The sequence below is a fragment of the Tauraco erythrolophus genome, chromosome 4 (genome assembly GCF_009769465.1).
Source record: "Tauraco erythrolophus isolate bTauEry1 chromosome 4, bTauEry1.pri, whole genome shotgun sequence".
NCBI lineage: Eukaryota > Metazoa > Chordata > Aves > Musophagiformes > Musophagidae > Tauraco > Tauraco erythrolophus.
In genome coordinates, this window is record NC_141468.1 from 85335118 (window position 1) to 85359224 (window position 24107).

The window sequence follows — 24107 nt, forward strand, 5'->3', positions numbered from 1 at the left end:
TGTTTGATGCCCACCCAGGGAAGCGTGGGGCTGCCTCCTCTTGCCATCACTGTGCAGATTTAGGGGCTGGCTGGTGCCATCTAAGTGAAGAGATGTCCATGCAGGCCAGTGAGAAGTAGTGAAGGCAACTGCCTTAAGTGCATTCCTGCTTGAAGTTTGCAGCCTCAAACATGCATATCCCTCTGGTTTTAAAAGCAAGGTTGTAGTGTTAGTTTTTGTACAGTTGCTCCAGGCATTGTAGCATTTTCTTGAGTTGTAAAAGATCTTGCTCAAGTTTCTAGAGAGATTGAAGCCCTCACTTTCTAGGAGGAGCGTGCTGTACCTGCCAGGGTGGAGGAATGTTTGCTCTCTGAATTGCTGTTGTTGAACTTGGTGCCATTTACATTCTTATGTGAAGATCCTCCATGTACAGGAGTTAAAGTAACTTCAGTGTAGTAGTCTAGCTCTGGATTTTAGTGCCTGCTCCAAAGACTTTGGTTTTTTTTTTTTTCATATTCACTCAACAGTTCTTCTGTGAATCAGATGTCCTCGAGGCAGCAGTTAAAAGAATGTATTCTAAATTATAAATAAATCCACTGAAGAGTAAAGTAATGTCTAATTTCAGTCTTTTGCTTTTAGACAGTCTGTGATCCAAAGCGTTACTAACAAAACCCAACTGCATCTTTTTATTGTTGGCAACCGTGAAGAAAGCTGGTGTGAGTTGGTAACATGCCATAGAACTAAAGTAACAAAAGGGTACAAAGGTGGAATGTTTCTCTCTTGGAGAAACCAAGCCATTTAATGGAAAATGAACCAAAAGCAAGTTTTCCAGGTCTGGGCTGTGGATTTTTGCAGAACACAACGTGAAAAGGACTTGAACTTCTGTTCCTTGTTTTGTACTGCTTCTGTGACAAATCTCTTGGTTTTGGTTTATTGAAGAATAAAACTAATTTGCAGCAGTTATCCAGTCTGTAGTGACCGGACATTGTGCACGAGGAGTGGGCCAACCTCTGACATAACGCTTAACCCAGTCACAAAACTGGGGGAGGTCCAATTTGCAGTACAAATTGGACAAATGTTGAAACAATGAAATAGGATCCTCTGAAATGGAAGCGTTTCCTTCATGTAGGCAGGCTGCTGGCTCCTTCCCTTTCTTTGGATCCAACTGCATCAGAATGTGCTTTATTGTTTGTCTCTGCAGCCTGCTGTGAAATAGCTTGGGCTGAAGTGTCCAGTGACAGTTTACAAGTTACAAAGACAGCTTTTTGGCCACTGACCCTCCACGGGGGTCTAATCTTTGTTTTGTAGATGTCTCTCTACCTAGGGGAATTCCATCTAAGAAGAGGTGCTGAATTGCTTCCTCATTGTAAAAATTCTTTGGAGGTCATCTTTAACAAGCTGCTTTGTACTTTTCCTTCAGGATACATTGAGAAAACAAGGTTTTTCTATGATTTTCCTCCTTCCTCCATTCATACATACCTTTGTTTGCTTTGGTTTTGACTGCAGTTTTGGCAAATATTTGGAATGTTGCTGTGGATGTTTAACTCCTTAATTGAAAAAGACAGCTCAATCATTGAAAGACTTCAAAAAACAAACAAAAAACTACACAAAACCCATGTTATTTCAAGTTATACTCTTGAATCTTTCAAAATTACTGTTTTCTTAACTTTTTAGGTGGCCTTCTAACTTAGAGGCAATCCTCAAATCTACTTGGAATGTATGGATTTCTTATGTCTTCTGCTTTGCTCTATGCATAATGAAAAAAGCAGCCAACCAGTGGATTTTCCATATGGTTATTAAGTGACCCAACATGGGTTAGGTAGGCCACACGTAGTGGTGACACTCAACAGCAGTTTTAACTCGTGTGACACAGCGCTTGCTGTCTGACGTCCTCTTCTCCTTACCCAAACTGTATACACCTACCTTGTTTTGGTGTTGGTGCTTGCCTCACTTCCCCAGTAAACGGACCACAGTGCCATGTGTAGGCAGAAAGTCTAAAATGACACCCTCCCCCCAAAAAAAAAAAAACCCAACCAACAACCAACCAACAAAACCAAACAAAAAAACCCAAACAAACAAAAAACCCACAGCAAAACAGCAACTGAAAAACAATCGAAGCACAAAACCCAGCACCTTGCTGACAGCTTGCTGTTGATGAACTCAATTGAGCACCAGTACTGGTGCTAGGGAGTGTAAGGGAACCAGCTGGGCAATAGGATGATGCCAGTGTCACCTGAGAATAATTTAAGCTTTTGTGTGGTATTACTAGACACTGTTGGTGTTACTATACCATTCAAGATGGACTACTTGTCACAGAATCTTCCTACCAGAAGACAGCAGTGGAAATATTATATATGGAGAAAGCTACACTTTTAGTGTACCTAAATTCAGTTAAAGTAGAAAGAATCATCTATTTTATAGGCAAAAATTCCCCTCCATCACCCTCTGTAAGCTGTGTTCTTATCATGAACAATCTACCCATGAGTTTTACTGGAAGTACATTGCCATTTGTACCTGAATGGCAATGCTGTTGTAGCTGTGATGATACATGGACACAGGGAAGGCAAAGTTTGTAGGTTGAGATAGTACCTCTTACAAGGCGTTTCAGGCACTCAAGCCCTTCATTAAACATTAATGAATGTTCTGAGAGACGAATCAGCCTGAAATTTTCATGACAACCTGTTGTTCTTTGGATAACTAAACTCTTGTTAGGGAGAATGAGCTGATTTTATGAAGATTCATCCAGCGTGTATATGTTGTTTATGCTAGTTTAGGGTTGCTTTGAAGAGAATTGGCAAGGAAAGAGCATACATTGCCCTGAACAGGAAAGTTTCTATCAGAAGGGCTGTCGATCAAGGAGAGGGGAATGGAAGGGGATGCCATTTTCCTTCTTCTTCCAAATACCAGCTGCAGACAGAATGAAATAGCTTTGAAGGGGATGGACGAGGCTTTGAGCAACCTCGTATAGCGGAGGGTGTCCCTGCCCATGGCAGGGGGTTTGGAACTGGATGATCTTTGAGGTCCCTTCCAACCTGAACCATTCTATGAATCTTGTGCTGCTTGTAGAAGGGACATACTGGGAGGAGCTGGATGCTGGAAAGCTTGCTTTGCTTAAGAGTAGTGGTGGGTAGTCTGACTATCTGGGACTGTGTTTTATCCTAAAAAGAGAGTTACATATCTCTTAAATTTAACTACAAACACTACCCTTAGCATGCTTTCTTTGCTTTGCTACTGTGTGGCATTGTTTAGCTTAGGTAGAAAACCAGTCCTTGAATTCTGGGAGGTTGGAAGGGCTGTGTCACTTATGGTGGGGAATATCCAGGAAGACCTTATGAAGAATAGTAGCATCATCCCATGGTGCTTAAGTTTGTGTAAATACTCTTTCCTTGTCATCTTAAGGAGTGAAACAGTGTCCTAAACGTGCTCTGTAATTGTGGATGTTGACTCCTCTGACGTTGCACAATTGCGGTGAACTGCTGAAGTAGTTTTGCCTTCTGATTCAGAGTTTGGAAAGACGACGAGTACCTGTCTACAGCCTGGAATTGCCAAGGACTCTCCTCGCTGTGGAGTTGACTTCTGAACCGGGGTGGAGGGAGCAGCTGGGAGCGATGACCACTTGGGCTGTAAGATTGTAGGTCGTGGTGGCAGCGGCGTATCAAGTCAATGAATGGAGTGCTAGATTTTATCTTCATAAGCTGTGTTTAGAACTATGATGGTATTAAACTCGTAAGTCCTTTCGAAAAGCTGGCAGCCTTTAGAAGTGTTCTTTATTAAAAAAAAAATAATAATCTGACAAATCAGACTTTGTAGATGCTTTTCTCAGCTGATTTTAAACACAGCAGCAACTCACTGATTGATCTAGATGCTGATATTAGGCTTATTATTATATATAATTAAGTAGATTTTAAGTCATACATGGCAACTTCCTCTTTAAATGGAAGCTTATTTTAATAAAAGCTTTTAGTTTGTTGCATGCTGCAAAAAAGTTCAAGGACTTATAAGACTTATAATCTGAGCAAAGCATAAAACAAACTTTTCCAAGACCTCAAGTGTTCTATAGCTTTCCATTTTCCAGTTTTAGTTTTCATGAACTGCCTAGTCTTAGAATGAGAGAACAAGTCTCTTCATTCACAATGTTTCAACCACTGTCTTCTGGCTAGGTGCTACTGACCATACTTAGACTTACTGTTTTCTTAGGAAGAGGTCATCCTCGTCATTCCAGCCTTTCACTGAACTGTGTAGTCACAGAAGATGTATAATAGAAATTAAAGACCATTTACACCTTTTCTGTTCATAATCTGCTTTCTTTCACTTGTGAACAAATAGTTCTGGCTGTTGGCACCTCCATGCTGCGTTCAGGCGCATGGTTTTGGCTTTTGTAGTACATTTTTAAAGGACTGAAAACCTGTAGCAATGCTTTTGGAATATTTTTCGGCTTGCCTACCTTTGCATGCTCAGTAAGGGCAAGCATATTTAGCACTAAAAGGATCCCTCATGAAGGACAACGTGGAAACATCTTAGTTCACTGAGCACTTCCACTGTAATTTCAAGAAACGATTTCTATTTATGCAGAGCTCTAAAGTTCAACTCTGCTGCTGAATGCAAATCCAACTCACTGGAGGTGAAAAGCATCTTTTATTTTTAACCTTGGCGATGGCGCGGCAGCGGGTGCTAGTTGAGTACAAATCTTCAAGGGCTGATTTAAGTAGTCTCTTGGCATTCTTATACCGTGTTGTATTAGAAGAACCTTTCGCAAGCATCTTGGCCAAGTGTGGTTAAGCCTGTTGTGTTGGTGGTTTCTGTGTCTCGGAGCGTTGCTCCCACAGTGTCATAGAGGTGATGTAAGGACATGCTCTTAGGCAATATAGCAGGGCAGGCGGCACACAATGGCAATTCTATTGCTTAAAGCTGGTAGAAGGAAAAACTAGTAAAACTTGCTGGTTAAATGTCTAATGCAAATTGAACGGTCTGTGAAACTAACTATGGCTGTTTGGAACTAACCTGTTGGAAATGTTGGGTGGAATATCAGGCGGGGGTGTGTGCGTGCGTGTTTGTAACCGTTGTTGACAAACAGCTGCTCTGCTTGCATTTTTTGGTTTTAGCTGCAATTTCAAATTGGTATATTTTACTGTACTGAAATTAGTCTCTTATAAGTTGCCTTTTAAATTAAGACACCCAACAAGTTTGATTTTAAAGTGTAGTTCTTGTTACATACTCTTTTCTTCCTACTCTTTTCTTCCTTCTCTAGATCGCCAAATGGCCATGTGATGATGTTCTTCGTGTTTCTCGCATAAAAATGGAATTGTGAATTGGTTGCTTGAAATACAACAAAACCAGTCAAGTTTTCAGTTGTTCTGGGGCTTTCTAAATATTTGTTCTTGATCTTAAAATCCACTTGCTCAACTTCTTCATTGGGCTTCCTGTGTAATGTCATTAAACCTTGGCTCAGTTCTCGTGGGGCGATAGTCCTGTGGCTCCTGTGTTTACCAAGTAAACAGCTGTGGCTGTTTTAGATATGACTTCTCAGATGGAGGTTACTGACCCTGCAGTGGAGCTACCAGGAAGGTGGGCAAACCATCTGCTCTGCTGTCATATTGCAAACTTACCTTCTTGGGTGATTAAAGCCGTGTGCCATACTGAGCTCGGGCAGCCGAGGTGTCGTTTAGTTCTGCAAAGTCTGTTACCTGCTCATTAGCAGCTCTCCCCTCTGGGGATTGCCAGCCAGCTGAGGGGATATAATATTACAAACTGCTGCAGCAAAATCAGCTATAGCACATTTGTCAGAGCTGAGAATTATCTTGTGGTGATCATATATAAGTGAGATTAGTCTCTAAACAGAAGGAGTACATTATTTACGGGCTTTTCGGAGGTGACGTTTTATTACAAGACTGCTGATGTCAATCCTCTATCTTACACTTTTAGTTTGCCCTCCTACATTATGACAAAATTCAGCATCTTTTATTGGGCACTAAAATTCCAATCTAATAATGCACCCTGGAAAGTTAAAACTTGTTAGATGGGTTACCTGAATGTTATGTGTTAGTCACATCTAAGTACTCAGATGCTACAGTAGTAGAATGACACCAAGTGATTAGTACGAAATGAATAGATTCTCCTTCAGAGTGATTCTGAAGCCTCAGCTGAGGGCTAATTCGTTCTGATGGCTTCTGGCACTGGGATTTCAAAGTGCTCTGGCTGTTGTGCCTCCCAAGGCAGTGTCAAACAGGTATCTCTCGAAGTGACCACCACACAGTGATGTACAAGATGGTGGTCATAAGGTAATTTTCTGCAAGTTTAATCAATCTTTAGCATCTTGAGTTAAATTTACCCTGAATCCTTTTTGCAGTGTTAGAAGTGTAAAATATAGTTACTTTTCTAAGTAGAAAGCATGGGTTATCGTTTCCTGCGAGAATTATCTGTTTCTGATTGCTGTGATGGAATGAATGGTGTTTAAATCTGTCTGGTCTAATTCCTTATACAAGTGAAAATACAGACCCATTGTTAGCAGTAATTGTGAATGTGTTAATTTTAAGCAAAGGAGATGTGATCACTGGGTCACTACTGCTCTCCTTGCAGTCTGTCTAAAGTTTCTTGTTGCTTGAGCTCTGCTTGCTTGCTACAACCCGAGCAGCTGTACAAAATGCTGATAATTATTATAGAGGGCTTGTGATAAGTAGTTTATTTGTAAATAGTTTTAATGGCCCAGTGTTTGCAACTTTTTAAAAATAAAAATAATACTTAATAAAAACATCGCCGTGCTTTTGTGTATTTACTCTTTTATGGAGCTCACTTTCTGTTGTCTTTCAAAGTTGTGTTTAACTTGTATTAGGATACAAAAGTATTAGTATGAGATTAGTACAAGATGAGAATTTATTGTCCAGCAGTGCAGAAATCTATATAATTGATCTTTCAGGAGTTTGGGCACATCTAAAAACTGTTGTCATAGCTGTTTGGTACCTTTTTAAGCATGCTTGCCTTCCAGTCAGCTCTCTCAGTCTTCTTGTTAACTTCAGTTTAGTTATACAAACTGTTTGTCTTCCAGAGCCAGCACATAATCAGCCAAACCGAACCAAGAGGAAGCAGAATATTTGAGAAGGCTCCCAGCATCTCATGAATGAACTAACGGAACTCGATAATGCTGGTTCTCCAGAGCCAGGTCTACGGCTCAGGAAAGGACACATGTCTGACACTACAACAACACAGGCAGCCTTTGAAGAGGACAGCTCTGAGCAGAGGCTTCTTTTAGTGAAGCCACCTCTGTCTTCTGACCAGGAAAATGTAAGTTACACGAGTATCTGTTGGATTTGCTAGGAAAAACATAAGTTTTGTCTTAAGTGCTTCAGTGTCTGAAATAAGTTCCAGAAGTGTGAACCGTCAGCCTGCAATCTCTTTATGCCTAGTAAGTAATTGTAACCAAACCAGGAAGATGCCAGAAATACTCAGTTGAATGTATGGGAACTTGGGTGACAGGACAAGGCACAAGTGTAAGTTTAGCAGATTTGGTTTGTATTCCCTCCTCAAAGAAATGTGAGTTGTACTGGTTGTGTATTTTTTTTCTTTGCTGAGACGCCGCTCATATCAAAAAACTTTTGTTCTGTAACTTCCAACAAATAAGTGAAAGGAGAAGTTGTACTGACTCTGGCTGAATGTGATGTGAACCTTGGCTGATTGCTATTGTTTTAGAGATTAGGACAGGAAAATGTGTTTGCAAGCGTTCTTGGTGGAAGAGTAGCTAGCCATACTGGATTAGACTAAACATCTACAGTGGGCAATATCCTATCTCAGTAGCCAGGAACAGACTCATAAGGAAGAGTACAAGGATGGCAAGCATGTTGTGTGACTTGCCTAGGACACTTTCCCAGCCTTTAGCAATTGGTAGCTCACAGATTTCCTGAGCCAGTGGCAGTGTTTTTGAATTTTTGGTGCATGAGCCTTGGTAAATTTTAGCAGCCACAACATCCTGCGGAAAAGCATTCCACAGCTCAATTAGGTGTTGTACACAAGTAATGTCTCTAAGCATTGGGCAAAACTACTTTCTGGTTAGAGGGTTTCGGAACTTTTAATTGATGTTTCTCCCAGGATATGTACAGATGGATATCAGCAGAGTTAAATTCAGCTTAGGCTCACTATTAAGTTTATCATGACTTAATGAGTTTACTGTGTCTGCTCAGTTACAGCAACTGTGTGGTTTTAGCCAGCAGCAAAAACGTGCTGATGCTACTCAACGTGGCCTTCAATGCAGAAGAGTTGGCTTGTTGCTGTAATTGCATTTGCCACAGATTCTGGGTGTGTGCATGGACCACTGTCGTGGTTCAGCTGACGTGAGAACCTGCGTTGGGCTATCTCAACTTGCTTAGTCTGAGCCCTCACTGAATTTGATTTCAAGTGTCCCTGTGAGGAGAAGTCAGAACAGATATTCATGGCTAATAAGGCAAGCCAATGCACTTGTACACTGCTAAAACTTCTATAGGACGTTCTCAGGATCATGATAACGGGAAGTATGGAGTCTTTTTGTTTGCTTTGTGACCTTCCACGTAATGCATATGTATAAGGTGCAAAGTGTTAGCCAATAGCTGAATTTGCTAAGGTTAGAAAAGCCAACTGAGTTGTACCAGCAGATATTTTTGAACATACATATGTTTATCTGATAGTGTTTGAGGTACTTTTTTTTTTTTGAAGGCTATTTTCATTCTTGTCTCTGACTTTCCTGGTTGAATAATACAAGTTACCTGTTGCCTGCAGGTGGAATAGCCAAAGTAAGCCCGTAACTGATTATGACTTCTAATTCTTTCTGTACACTTGCTTAACTAAATAGAAATTATTTGGATGAGTCGAAGTGTGTACCTTTAGAATTTTGGAAATAAAATGGTTGAAGTACTCTCATTCTCTTTTCTGCTTTTTCAGGTGTTCTTAACACGTGTTAGTCTTTTGGTTTGTTTTTTTGTTTGCTTCATGCTTATGACGAAAGTTTGTGTTTCTTTTGTTTTGGCTCACTGGAAATGTTTAGCTTTCTTGTATTTGGTGTCTTATCTCTTTCCCAGTCTCCTGAAATACTGCCACAGAAACTTGTTTTTGCTGTTTGGCCTTGCAGTTCTGTCTTGAACTGCATCACTTTCTCTGCCTTATATGGCCTCCTGCTTCTTTGACCGTTTTTCAGGCTAAACTTTTAATCCTGCCCTCTGTGATTTCTTGTTTTTAATACTGTGATATCTTAAATTTTTTTCTGCTTAAAAGGTTGAATAATTGATGCTTCTGATGGAACATCCCAAACCACTCAGCTGTCAAAAGTACCAATATTAACTTGCCAAATGGCCTTTATGTGACATACTGCAGAGTTCTAAATCATCTGGAAAAAAACATGATGCTATATATCTTCCTCTGTCTTGTGTAAGCCTCAGCACAGCTGTTACTCAAATGCCAGCCAGGATTCACTCTTTTTCTCTAGTGTACAGTCTGGCTATGTGCAACTGCCTCAGTAGAGATGACTTATTAGTTCAAAAGTGTGATTTTGCTCTGCTTTTGAAGAGGATCTTGTTTAGAGAAGAGTCACATGAGGTCGTTATTCTTCCACAGATGGCAATAGTACTCGGGCACCCAGGTGAAACACAGCATTATAAAAGGACTCGAGTGGTGCCTGCTACACTAGTATTCCAGCAGGTAATTGCAACGATGTTGAAGCTGATGGTAACAAAGAAGGAATTCCTATATTGGAGAAGGAAAGTGGACGAGGGCTATATAGTGCTTTGATGATATGGTCATTTAATATGCTTTTAAATGCTTCTACTTTTGACAAGCTGATTGTATTGACTTTCTTGAATGTTGTAGTATAGATGTATACTAATAGATATGATACTTCCCCAAAATTTACTGGGCCTAGGACTTAAGGTATCAGTGTAAAAAGATGTGTATTTTTATTCTGTGATAATATTGCACTGTTTACTTTTCCTATTGCCTTCTGTTACCCTGTTTATATAATTGCAGCTTCTTTATTTATGTAAAATCTGCCTGAAACTGTCCCATACAAGATTCCTTTCCCTCTCCTTACTTGTATATCTGCTTTCTGCTCCACTCATAGGAGGAAGCAGTCTGAGCTCTTAAGAGGTAGTAGTGGCTTTTGAATTATTTTAATTGTCTTTTCTAAGGAGGTGTGTGGAAGCATACCATTGTATTGTTCAGAATTATCTTCCATCTCTCCCACAGCTTGCATTGTATACTATCTATTTCTTTTTAGAAATCATCTGCATGGGAAAAAAAAAATGGAGATGATATCAAGAAATCAATTTTAGTCCTAAAAGTTTTTTCTGAAGTCGTTGTCCCTGGCATCAGTAACCTACCTGGTTAGTTGCGTAGCTGTGAGCTAAAAATTAAAGATCCTACTTTCTGTAAATTGTGGAATTCACAGAATACATGTAGCAAAGATATTTACCAGCTGTATTGAGCATGCTTATCCAAAATAATAATAAAACAGCTACATCCTTCTGCCAGTGCTGTTAATCTGCCAGTTGTATAATGATGACTTAGAAGATAGGATCCTATAAAATCAATGTAATTTACACCTGAACCCCATAACCTCATAGCTGTATTTTACCCCATAACTCTTGTGTCTCTCCTAGAGTGCATATATGTTCCTAGATGATCCTTTCTTACAAGTATCTGTTCCAAGGAATATATGCACATCTTGCTACCTTTGTTAAAACAGTGGTAGATGAGTGGTGTACTTTCTGTGGCTTTGAGAAATAGTGACTGTTTGTTGGGATGTTGAGGATTTGGTGGTCAGAAGAGCATCAGTCGAGCTGCATAGTTCTTCTTTCTTTCAGCAGTTTAAACTTTTTTTCATTTCTCTAGTCGACATGTGCTGTGTATGTGCTGATGAGGCATTTTTCATCAGGTGCATCCCTCCTGTAGCATGCTGGATTGCCTAGCCTTTGGGACGTATTTTTTTTCTCCTGTCCTAGTGTTTCAGTGCCTCAACTGCCTTTGTAATTCCAGCATTGACAGTTCCTCAGGAAATCTCTTTTACTGTGGCTTTGTTAAGCTGACACAATCAAATGCATTCGACTTCTTATAACCTGATGAATGGGCTCTTTATGCAGCCCTAAAAACCTGTGCTTGACTCTTTCCTTTTATGCTTTAACCTGCCAATGGCAGGAGACAAACAAAAGAACTATTTTCTTTGCCTTTCCTGCAATCATCAGGCTTTTGTGTTCCTGAATGATGATTCCTTTCATGCAGTTGAGCTTGATTCCTTTCCTTGAGCAGTTGGCACCGGAATGTGCCCATAAAGTGGAGGGAGACCTGTTGCTCTGAAGTTTTGGAGGTTTGATAACCTATAGTAAGGGTTTGGGGGGAGGTATGCATAGCTCTCAAGTCATCTGAATGGACAGAAGAAATTTGGGCAAATACTCATCTGCATTGCTTCTCAGGGAGCATGGGTTTTGACTTCAAGTGGAACTTACTTCACCTTTGGCAAATGTCGTGATACCTGCATGTAGCTACAGTGTCTTTCTAGACCATAAATACCAAAGTGACTCGAAGGAGGGAGGCAGAAGGATGTACAGATTTTTCAGGTACAAAAGGAAAAGTTTTAGGATAATTGGAAGGTGAGCAAATGGCTTGGGGCTTTTAATGTGAATCATGGAACTTACTCAAAGCCTTTTCTGTTACAGAAGTGTACGTGTATTATCTACAAAAATAGACTATAAGAATAGTTTCGGTATTTGCAGAATGGTGCGTGTAAATTCGTGGAATTGTCAACTTATCTTTCTGGTGCATGCCATCTGAGTGAAAAAGATTTAGGTGAAGTCTTGAAGGCCAAAGGTAGACTTTGAGTCTTAAGAATAGTCTTTCTGCAGCTGATATTCATAAATTCTCATCACCTTAAATGTTTTCTTTATAGATTTACTTGCAAGTTTCTTGCTCGGTTTGAAGCCATTTAACTTAATTTCCGATCTAGCATTTTACTATTGTTACTTGGAGTTATGGTTAAAAACTTGGCATCTGCTTCTGTATTTGCCCTCTTCCTGCATTGCATTACAGGTTTGGTTGGTAGAGGTGGTCAGGAGTGTGGATGGGAGAGACCTGGCACAAGAGAATTTGAGCTCCCACCAAAACATGTTTGCTTTTGTTTTAAAGCAGGTTATGTTCAAAAATTATTTTTCTGTGGAGTGCTTTATCACTTCTTCCTTTCCTTCATTTTTGCTCTTGGGAAAGAATATTATTTCTTTGAAAGCATGTGAATTGGCATTTTACTTCAGGTCAGAAGATCTTAACTTCAGAATTTCTTCTTCAGTTGCTCTTCTAAGCACTAGAAGTAATGCATATTTTATTCAGACTGCTAGTCACTGAAGTAAGTACTTGGATCTAGTATCTTTCCCTACAAATCTGCTTTTTTGTTGGTAACAGACTTTTAGAGCTCGAATGCCTGCAGAAAAGCCAGAAACTGGTGACCTAGTCAGCCACGAGTAGTGTGTTCTGCACAGAAGGCTGGTAAAATGTGGGAAGGGGCCGTGTCTGTGTCTGCCCTGTCTCCCAGAAAAATCTGATGTGAATGAACAGGAAAGTTGTAATAGGTTATGGCTTGTTGAGTTGCATCTGGGTTCAACTGTCTCCTTTTATTCTGGAGAGCCTTAGCTCTTTAGGGGCAGCGTTGGTACTCTGCTGAGTTTGCTGCCTGCCAGCTGGTTTTGCAACCATTGCTTGCTGGGCTGTGTTGAAACTAGGAGAGGGAGGCAGTGGTTTTGTGTATAATTCACTGGCACAACTGTTTCCCTGGACAAGGGTTACATTTAGGGGTTTTGCCTTTGTTCTGAAGATCGTTATCTGCTGGGCTTGGATGGCAGTGGGGGACATAACAGCCTTTCACAGTAATATAAGAGAAAATAGTGTTGTACTAGTGGGATAACTTGCATCTTCCTCCAACTGTGTTAGATAGCTTGACTCTGTTTTTATTTTAAGTTCAGCAGTACATGTTCAGTCTTTTTATTTGTTTAACAGATAATTTTTTTTTTTCAGTAAGCCCAGCATGTTTTCTTTTGCTGGTGTCAGGATTATCAATGACAGAGGAACAGAAAATGGCACATGAGAATCTTCTGTAGTAGAAGCAATTTCTCCAAGCTTTTCCCCAAAGCTTGCTTGTGAGCACATGGGGACATTGAGGTCTTTGGTCCTAGTTGAGTACTGGACGTTGACAGAAAATCGGTAGTTGCTACTGCTTAGAGATTCAACAAACCCTTTTCATCTGAAGATACTTAACGAGGGAGCTAATTCTAATAAGGGTGTATTAGAAAGGTTGCTGGAGCCAAAATGTGACTTTGTCCTAGGACTTTACTAAAGGAGTGTTAAATGTTAGTGCATGTTTTTAATGAGTGCCAGCAAGCAGTCACCCGTGACCAGTTGTATAAAACTGTTTCCAAGTGCTATATTAAATGGAGTGCAGCTTTCACAAGAAGGTGACCTACAAAGGGAAAATACTAAACTCCAGGAACCTTCAAGTACTTAATATTTTGACCAGTAGGCTGAAAGGGTCTTTGGCACAGCACTAACGAAAGACTTTTTTTGGTCCAGTGACAGCAAAACCAGCTTTGTGCACCCTGCTTAGAGGGTGACTGTAGTTAACCTTTGGGAAACTGTGGTGTGTCTGTGTTTACAAGCCTGTCAGATGAAGAGAGAATGTAAACTCTAAATGACAAAGCTGTTATTTTAAAATAACTTGGTATGTGCAGAAGTTAGGGGAAGTCAGGGAAAGTTTTAAGGTGCTGTGCTTTTTCCAGTTAATTGCTGGAAAAGAACGTAAGCTGACGAAATTCTGAAAAATGTGCGACAGGCTTTTAGGAGAAATGGCATGGCATGCCACCACCTATTGCTGCTTCCCCTTACGAAAGACTGGTTGATAAAAGGTCAGTTGACAGAATGACAGAGGAGTTGCTGGAAGAAGCAATCTGACTAGCTGAAAAGGATGTTACAGGACTGCGATTAGAAAAATAGCATTTTTATATTATAGCCTTGAATGTATTTTGGCCATTATACGGAATGCTCTTGGGTTACTGAATCTGGCACGCTGCCCCAAGAAACATTCAATGACTTGAGTGTCAAGTTAAACACTAATCATTCATCTGATGGGATCAAGATAAAGAAGAGCAAAAACTCCAAGTCATGTCTAGACTTTGTGACTTCAGTTTAATATGGGGGATAACAGTGGTATTGTAAATGCAGCAACATATGTTTTCCAACTTGCATTTTAAGAAGAGAGTTGTATAAATTACCAAGTCGTAAAGCATCCCATGACTCAGTGTTTATGAAGACATTTGCTTCCTCTGAACTATCCTGCCTCTGGTACAATGATGTATTTGTACCGAGGCAGAGTTCTGTCAGGATGCAGATCAAGAGGAGAGTCTGGGAGCATCTATCAGTAGCTGAAGGAAGCAGCAAGAACGTTAGAACAGATTCAGACTGCATCACACTTTGGGAATTCCTGTGATGGTAGCTTTAGGGCACCAGTGGCATCTTGGTGGTGAATTGGCATCACAAACAGGTGAGCTTTGAAACATGGGGCTTCAGTAACTCCAGAGCTTAATGCTACATAGGTATATGTATGGTTGGTTGGCAGCTGCTAGTGTTAACGGTTAATGTGTGCATTTCTGGTTCTGCATCAAAAACTGTACGTGCAACCAATGAAAACCGTCAAATTTCCACAAGTGCGGTCCTGAAAACTGCTGGAAGTTCTAAGAATACAGCAGCCTGTTGAAGGGATCATTGGTTTAACTTTCTTTAATCCATGCCTGGTTAAGTTCTTAGGCTCTTTTCTAACTGACAAACACCTCAACAAGGGGGACTGGAGATCATTTGGCATCTGACTGATGTGTGTCAAAAAGAAACTTGGCCTTGCATATGATCCACAGAAAGTATTCCGGAGTGGATCTCAGTAAAATGGGAGCCGTATTCCTTTTGTTCCTATTGCACTAACTTGAGCTCCCTAAATCCCTTGGTTATCTGAACCAACTTTATTATCTAATAGGAAGTTCGCCTAGTGGAAACATGAGTAATTTCTGCCGGATTGGTACTGGATCCCCCTTCTCGTGGTGGGGACTCCAGAGCTGAGTGCAGTATTCCAGGTGGGATCTCACGGGAGCAGAGCAGAGGGGCAGAATCCCCTCCCTCGACCTGCTGCCCACACTGCTTTGGATGCAGCCCAGGATACTGCAGCCCTCAAGAAACTACACTTTTATCACTTAAAGTCCGGAGAGCACAACTTTCTGAAAAGTGGGAAAAGAGCTTCTGTAATCTTTTCCTACCTTTATGACTTGACTTCTGACAGACTTTTCCCTAGTTAAGGGCATTAATAAACAATGTGTATGTTGACAGGTTTGAGAGAGCATAAAACCTGTTAATCTAGGTGAGAAGGATAAGCTGTTGCAGTAGACAAGTGAAGTATATTGCATTTACTAGAGGAGGTTTTCCCGCAGTTTTGTCTGTAACAGGGTCTTTGGCTGTGTGATCTGGCTTTTTTGGACTGTATTCACGCAACAAATTATCGTACTAAATGTAAACTTTTTGAAACTTTTGTGCCATTGCTAGAAAAGAGTGAGATTTTGATGTTAAAATAAACTTATTTAATGATGGGCACTGTGCAGTTGGGCTCTTAAGTTTCTTACTCTTCTTTGCTGTGGTGCTCTCAAGCCTTGGTTTTGGCATTAAACCTTTTCTATCCCTACCAAAGCCCACTCTGAAATTCTTGTTTAGAAGATGATCTGTCCCTGGAAGTGTGTTGCCTGGAACTCTGTACACAAAGTGGTATAATTAAGTCTATTTCTACCTCTTTCTTTTACGTTCTCGTGTATCACCATTATCACAAAAGAATTGGGAAAACTGCCCAAAATAAAGTGAATATGGGATAAACCAGTAAAACTGTCTTCTCCCAGCCATTGTCACTTGTTCTTTGGGTTTAGTTTCTTCTCTGGTACCATTATTCAACTCAGGATGCATTTATGCTCCTGTTGTGTAATTTCTGTCTCATTAGGTGTCTGTACTGTGTCTGTTGGTAGCTTTAACGCTCTCTGAATTTCCAAAGAGGGTAAGATTAACATTGGAAGGATGGTTTGGTGTTTCCATAGAATTAAGTAAGTGTCCTCTAGAGTGTAGGTATACAGAAGCCCTGGTTTCGGATTTGTGTGAAATGGTGATTCTGTGCATTGCTGCATACGTGCAGCAGAAGAATGACAGCTGATGATGAGGATTTTTATTTCAAGATACTCTAAAATGCTCTAAAGAGAGCAGAATCATTTAGAATTACAGAATTACATGTAGAATAATTTAGAATCATTTAGAATTACAACAGAATCAAATAATTATTTAGTCAAAATTCGAGGCTGCTTTTGCAAGAAATAGAGTAAATTAGATGACGTCAGAGAACACCTGAAACATTAGCCGAGTGAGAATCCTTTTGGCCAATGACTTAGAAAGCACAAAAGGAAAAATTATTCTGGAAGCACTTGGTTCAGGATACACATGTTGCATTAAAAGTGGGAGTATCAGAGTTTTGTTCTGAGCTCTCATTTCTTGCATGGTCTTAGGGAAGTGAGGTTGTTTACCCAATGTGTTCCTCATCTTAAAATATGATTCCGCGGGCAGAACTTAGAAATACTTGAAAACAGGTCCTAAAGCATATGCTTGCTGATTTGTTATGTTCTAGAGGTATTCTGGAATTTCTGATACTATCAGCCAAAGAAGAGAGAATATGGAAATCCTAAGATACAAAGGAAATTGTTGCAGTGGAAACTTTACAACAATAAGCCTTCTGAACAGAAAAGTGGTATTTTTTTCCCCTTCAGTCATTGTCTGAAGAATAGAAGGTCAATAGACTCCTTCAGATTTCCAAATGAAAACTAGCATTGGTGTTGCACTCCAGCTATAGATTTCCTGCTTCCAAGAAGTGCAGTTTACTCTTCTTTCTAATGGGACATTTCAGGAGGGAGTCGAGAGAGGACAGACGTTCCAGAACCGACCTCCTTTTGCCTCCTTAGCAAGAAAAGGACTAAGAAGCTGAGCTTTAGTGTTTTTTTTTTTCCCTTGAGTGCTAATTTTGCAGTTTAATGGCAGGAAGGAGATAGTAAAATCAATTCCACTTTCTGGCAGTAATCTGGACTGTATATATGATGTGAATTCTTTTTATCACTAGAAGAAGCTCGGTAATGACTTGTTTGTGGGCATGTTGCCAAAATGCAAAGATTTTGGACTATTTCATAAATAGCTTGTGCTCTTCAGGCTTTACAGTCTGTTGAAATTTAAACCTTCCCAGCATTCTAGAAACGGGGAGTATGTGGAAAGGGGGAAACGAGCATTTTTTGGCTTTGACTCACTGGGCAGACTGCAATGAATACAGGCTTTGATTCTGTAAGGGACCTTTTTTCCCTTCAGTCCACCCAGTTTTGTAAATTGAGGATTACTAATGTGGTCACCCCATTCCAGCTGGTCATTGTATGGTGCTGGGGGAGGGAATTCCAGGGTAGCTGAAGGGCACAGCAGTCCTGCTTGTATCAAGTACATTGGAAGTTAAACACCAGCCGTGCTTTTCTGTAAGACGTGTTCTTGGAAACGGAAGATTTTTGATTTGTAAGATTGTGCAGACTATCATAAACATCATATCCAGGCCCCCTTGGCAGGGGGTTTGGACTAGACGATCTTTAAAGGTCCCTTCCAACCCAAACCATTCTGTGTTTCTATGACTTCGAGTGAATTATTTATAATTTATAATATTGAAAACTGAGAATCCTAACCAGAGATCCATATGTAGAAAAAAAAACAGGAGGATTAACAGCATGGGCAATAATGCCTGTGAATGTTCTTGAGTCGGAATGACACCAAATTTGTTTTTATTAACGTGCTTTCTGGACTAACAGGACATGTGCCTGTTTTAGAAGAGTATTAATCCTATTTACATCTCCGTGTTGCCCGATGCCTTTCTCAATAGAATTAATGGGATAATCTAGGCAGTGAGAGCGTATTTAATACTGCATTATACTGCTGTAGGATCTGCCTAGAACTGATCAATATTTGTATCAACCATCTACTATAAAATATGAAATCATTGCCCAGACTTGCTCAGAGGGGGTGACTGGAATGATAAATGAAGATGAATAGACAGCACAAGGGACATGGATTATGTATGAAGATTCATTTAGTCATCAAGTTGTCCTAGTGTGGACAAATATGAGGTCATACTAAAACGCGGAGGATGTGTGCTGTGTATTCCATAGCAGAGATCTGCACTGCAGGTAAGCAAAATTGGGGCAAGAACTATGTGGTGGAGGACCTCTTCAAAAGGTGAAGCTTCGGTGGCTACTGCAAGCCTTGGCTACAAAAGCAAGTACTAGCATGTCATTTCTCTCAAAAACAAAAAAAATCCCAAAATATTGAAGAATCTAGATAGCTCACTGTAGGTTGGAAGAAGTCTCCTTTTATTTATTAAAAAATGAAAGTTTTAAGCAACTTGTTCAATTAACTTGTTGACATAAATAGTTACTAAGGCCTTATTCTAAGGAGAGAGCTGTCATGTGGGACAAATGCACAGCCAGATCTGATCTGATTCAAAGTTCAGGACATTAACCTGAATGTTACAGATAATAATTAACAGATAAAGTATGTGAGGTCATATACTAGATTCTCAGTCACTTTGGATGGCATTATTGGTAAGTAATCTTGATTTTTTTTTTTTTTTTTTTTTAAAGTTGTTAACCTTGATATGGAAATAGGAGGGAGAAGGAGCCTGGAGGGTACAAAAGGTTCCTTCTCTCTTTTTCTAACTTTCTCAAACTTGTTTACCTTGGAAGCTGAAGCCTTGAGTGCAGTCTCTGATGGGCCATGAGTGTTGTAGTAAGCAGACAGGAACGTGTCACTTCTGTGGCCCCTCTGCTTTTCTCCCAAATTGAAAGCTACGGTACATGGATGATGTGATGAGTCAACTACCAAGCCTCATTCCTATAAAGTTATTGGTGATGTGTACCAGCTGAATATCCAGGCTCAATGGGTGTTTTTTTTTTGGTTTTGTTTTCATAATTCTCTGGATACACCTTGGGGATATGGATGTTTCTCTTGATTTGAGTTTTGCTTAGAACTTTGATGTCTCTTACTGCTTTACTTTGACAACTTGCCTTTGTCTGACTGGCAAAAGCTTCATGCTAGTTTCTGAAATATCTTGAAAGTCAAACGAATGATTAAACGTCCATTACTGGATTATGAGCTGAACAGAAGTGTCAGTTAATCTTCACATTGAAACGAAAAATTGGGGTGGTGCCTTTATAACAATGTAAATGGATTCCTCTCCATGGCTTGCCTTTCATTATCCTAAAATGCCAGATATGTTACAGAGGCATTAAGGCAGGCATAGTGACACTGAAACATAAGGCAGGAAGTAATCCTTCCCTAGAGGTGGGTAGGCTGCAAGCCTCAGTCTCCATATCTGGGCTTTAATGAAGCGTAACTTACAGAAGAACACTGCTTTCTTCCAAACCTGGTGAAAACATGTGCAAAAGGGGTTGGATGGGTGGGTTGTTCTCAGATCTCCAAGAATGTAATAATTTTTTTTTTCTGGTTCTTTTGAATTCCTTCCTCAGTGCCACACAAGGAAAGGCTTCTTTATATGTCAAGACCTCAAATCATGGTTTTGTATGGAAAACATCATCACGTTTCTGTTCATCTTTCTACAAAGCATTTTCTATCTTTTTTTTTTCCCCTAGTGTTCTGAGGATTATAAACATAATGATGAGTCACCTCAAGAAGATGAAGGGTTTATGGGTATGTCACCTCTTCTACAAGCCCACCATGCTATGGAGAGAATGGAAGAATTTGTGTGTAAGGTAAGGGCATGTGGAAGCTGCTGAAGTAGTTTGCTTTTTTAGGAAGCTCCAGTGGGAAACAGACTGTCTGCAGCAACTGTGCTACTAATGTGAGGGAGAGCAGGTACACGCCGTCTCTGAACGGGCATCTCTTGTTCTGACACTGGAGCTTCTCAGGATCTCTGTTATAAATGCAAAAAAACTGTAAAGCGTGGAACAACAGGATTGCAAATGAGACTCTAAAGCTGATCACGCAACTGAGGAGTCTGTCTTGAGAAACACCTGAGAGTGCAAAGTGGAAGAAAAACCTTCTAGTTCAAGGCACTTTCATTTACAAGGTCTTTTTTTTCCAGGTTTCTTCAGACTTGCCAATATTTTGCTTTCCAGCCCCATTTGCATCCATTGTAGAATACTTGTCCCTTACTTGAAAAGCAAACAAGGCTGTATTAAAACTGTGTTTAAGTAAATCCATAGTAGATTTTGTAATTGCTGATGGCTCAATTTTTGCTACTCTTTAGAGCCATGGGGCTGTATCAGTCTCAGGCCCTCCTTTCTCGGTGAAAGGAGTGCTGCCCTTTTTACACTTGTTCCTGCTGGTTTTATGAACTGTTCTTTGATGTTTTTACAGAGGGGGCCCTAGTTACTTGGTGGTCTTCTGTGTGTGGATTGTCTTGTTGTTTGTTTGGGTTTGTTTTTTTTTTTAACTATGCATCTTTTCCCCTTTTTAGATGTTCTGTAGGGTGGATTGTGTAAAATGAATTCCCTCCTGCTATTCCTACCTCAATTCAAATTTTTCGTTCATGAAGTGAACCAGTTCTTTTCTTGTTTTTATGTATCTAAGAACCCAGTCTTTAACTGGCTTGGTTATTCTGATTAGTTTTGTTTTGCTTCTGTGAAGGAGTGTGAATAATTGATTAAAAAACTCTGGGCTCTTGTTGTTGAAACTGAAATAAGAATGTAGCTTTTTGAACTTAGTGTTTCAGGATTCTTCAGGCTCGCTCCTGTATTACTAGCCAGACGACAAATCCAAGGAACACTGCAGAAGCAACCCCGGTACATAAAGCAATTCCCTGATAACCCTCTGCTTGGCAGTGCTGTTTCTGAAGCCAAACTGAAGACTACATATATGTTATGTTACTGAAGCACCGCTGAGAACACTTCTGTGCACACTATTTTTGTTTGGAAGCAGCTGCAAGAATAGACGTGTGCACATATGCTCTCTCCCCTTAAAGAAGAAATCTGATGGAATTGAGAGTCATGGATCTGTTAACTGATGTGTCACTGTTTGTTTTGGGAGTGTGGGAGCATTTTTTTTAATTTATTTTTTTTCCAGCCTGGATAAGAGATTGGACACTTCTCACTGGACTCTTGCCACTTCATGCTTTCTGGCCCATATTAGTGCTGAGGGGTAGCTTTTTTGTTAGACTGCCCCAAATGCTAGCAGATAAATAGTCAGATTGGCTTGTGGTTGGAATAACAGGCTTTTACTTATTTATTTCTTGGACAGAACTACATGTGGGCTTCTTCAGTTATATGGAAAGGGTGATCTGTGAAAATAACAGAACGTGGAAATGAATTAAATGCTTTCCCTACCTTAGCAGTGAAAAAAGCCCAATAGCTTTCCTGTTCAATGAAATGCTGAAGAGTTTCTTTCTCTGGTGGTGCAGCTCAACTTCGTAATGGTAGTTAAGAATAGAGGACAGGGACTTAAGCATTGGATTTCAAGTGTAAAGCCTTTTCCCCAGAGGTGTCCCATCAACCCTTTTGTGTTTTCTGTACTCATAGACCAATGCTTTTACTAGTACGGGTTTTCTGACTTTTGCCATGTGTCAGTGGAACCCAATTCCCTGCATTTAACCAAAATCTTCCAACTTCTAGGTATGGGAGGGCCGATGGAGAGTCATTCCCCATGATGTTCTGCCTGACTGGCTGAAGGACAATGACTACCTGTTGCATGGACACAGACCACCCATGCCTTCCTTCCGGGCTTGTTTCAAGAGTATCTTCAGAATACATACAGAGACTGGTAACATCTGGACACATCTCCTAGGTATTTTCAGCTTACTCTAATGCTAATTGGCTTCATTGCATGGCAGGGGGGTTGGAACTAGGTGATCTTTGAAGTCCCTTCCAACCCAAACCATCCTATGGTTCTTTGAGAGCAAGATAGAAGGGGGTGTGAGGTGGTCAGCATTATCATTCCATTAGTAGTGACCTGTTAAACTAACAGGTTGGTATCTCTCTCCTGATTTCATCCCACCAGGGTTGGATACGACTTCCTTAATTATGGCATTCAGTACAAACTAATGAATTAAGAATTTCCTGACTGTTAATAAATTACTAGTAGATACTCTTTTTTCCCAAGCGTGTGGGTGTTAATTGAGGTCGCGTTTCTTGCCCCAGGAACACGCTTAAGTTGCAGCTTCTGTGAGTGGTTTTGAACTTGCAAAGAGCCTTTAAGGGAAGGAGTTTCTCTGAACTATGCCCTTCTCTCTTTACATTTTGCAACAGATTTTTTTTTATTTTTCTAGAATGTCCACCTAGTTGTCAGGCATCTTGCATGGACTCTGTATTTTTACTTGTTTTGCAAGTCTGTATCCCATCAGTCTGAGGCAGAAATGTGGTTGGAATGAGTAACTGAAGTAGGGCAGTACTTTATTCTGCATGCATGCTGCTGGTTGTCATGCAGCTCCCATATTTAGCACTCCTTTACATTAAAGTCATGCTTTTAGAAGGAAAAGCTTTCAGCAGGCATGAACTTGACACCTTTCTGCCTTACTGTCTTTCAGGATGCGTGTTCTTCCTTTGTCTGGGAATCTTCTACATGTTCCGGCCAAACATGTCCTTTGTAGCACCTGTGCAGGAGAAAGTGGTTGTTGGATTGTTCTTCTTGGGAGCCATACTCTGCCTCTCCTTCTCATGGCTCTTCCACACAGTTTATTGCCACTCAGAAGGTGTTTCCCGGCTCTTTTCCAAGTAAGTGCCTAGAGGAAAGGGCAGGCCAAATAGGAAACAAGTGGGAAAACAGGGTTGGGATTTATGCCTGGAGCCCCAGTGTAGGAGTTGTTCGTTGCATGACTGTGTGTACTTTGGGCTAAAGCTGAGCAGGGATTCAATGCAGCTTCTTCTAATTATTGTTTGTTTCAGCATGAGTTTTTGTGCTGTCATTTTAGTCTTAACTCCTTCATTTTGTGCTGTTTGGCAGGTGTGTGCATGCATCTTGCTGCAGTAAGTAATATACCTAGAGCTTAGTTGCACGACTTGGAATTTTTAATGCCACTGTCATTTTGACTATTCTGAGTAACTTTGAATCTTAAACTTATGTAAGGCAGCTCCACAATGTGTACCAAGATGTCTTGGTCTTTTGGTTTTACTACGTGTTCTTTTTTGGCTGGCTGTGAAATACCTGATGTTTCCTAAGATTACTCTACCTAGGATTCTGTAATCTGCAATCTAAAGTAACCTAGCAGTTAAAATCCCTTACTGAAAAATTAACTCCCATCTTTTGTAGGAGTATTTTCTCAGGGTGTGGTAAAAAGTGATGGCTGTAGGAATTCCTTTTCTTCACTGGTGTACAGAAAAACAGCATGGTTGAAAAATTGCGACATTATTCCCTAGTGGTCACTTGAACTGATGCGTAACTCACTCGAGCTTGTCAGATACTGAAGTGTTTGTGTTGGCTGTGCTCTCACAACATACTGTGTGCCCTTTTTTGTGCTCAAAGAACTCTCATGTTGGGGTTTTTTTCCTCATCTGAAGCTTAAAATCTGAGTTTCCTTCAAAAAGCTTAGGTCTGAAGGCTGCTGTATGTAGTGCTGATGACTGTCCAAAAACAGCCTTACTAGCTGTCTGTCAAAGTAATCTGTTACTGTAGGAGGGCATTGGTGGAGGAGTTGCCATCAGGAAATAAGTTGGAATAGTGAGAGTAACTTTGTTTTGCAGTGAGACGTAGACAGCTGGTCTCTAAAGAAGAGAGTGTTGGTATGAGGGCTTCCAAAGGTTTGTGTTTCTTATCAAATTGATTTTTTTTGTTTCCTTCCAGGCTGGATTATTCTGGCATTGCACTTCTCATAATGGGCAGCTTTGTACCGTGGCTGTACTACTCCTTCTATTGCAACCCTCAGCCTTGCTTCATCTACTTGATTGTGATTTGCATCCTGGGCATCGCAGCCATAATTGTCTCACAATGGGACATGTTTGCAACTCCTGAATACCGGGGTGTAAGGGCAGGTAAGGCCTGAAGTTAACTGTTTTGCTTCTTGACTGCTTTTCCTCCTTCCTACTTGCCACTTGGATAAA

The 24107-nt window shown here is 40.4% G+C and overlaps 1 protein-coding gene across 3 annotated transcripts in view; it reads left to right on the plus strand.

Annotated features, from left to right (window-relative positions):
• The window catches only part of ADIPOR2 (adiponectin receptor 2), a 45879-nt gene that overhangs the window by 16176 nt on the left and 5596 nt on the right, over nucleotides 1-24107 (plus strand). The window contains exons 2-7 of one of the 3 annotated variants that reach the window (XM_086609656.1): nucleotides 7022-7257; nucleotides 19710-19829; nucleotides 20784-20861; nucleotides 21687-21858; nucleotides 22598-22784; nucleotides 23851-24038. In XM_086609656.1, the coding sequence (XP_086465782.1) occupies nucleotides 7090-7257; nucleotides 19710-19829; nucleotides 20784-20861; nucleotides 21687-21858; nucleotides 22598-22784; nucleotides 23851-24038 (913 nt within the window). In that variant the 5' untranslated portion in view covers nucleotides 7022-7089. Of the gene's footprint in view, nucleotides 1-7021; nucleotides 7258-8673; nucleotides 8736-9552; nucleotides 9637-19709; nucleotides 19830-20783; nucleotides 20862-21686; nucleotides 21859-22597; nucleotides 22785-23850; nucleotides 24039-24107 lie in introns of those variants that run through there. The other 2 variants (XM_086609659.1, XM_086609657.1) reach the window with 2 other exon arrangements.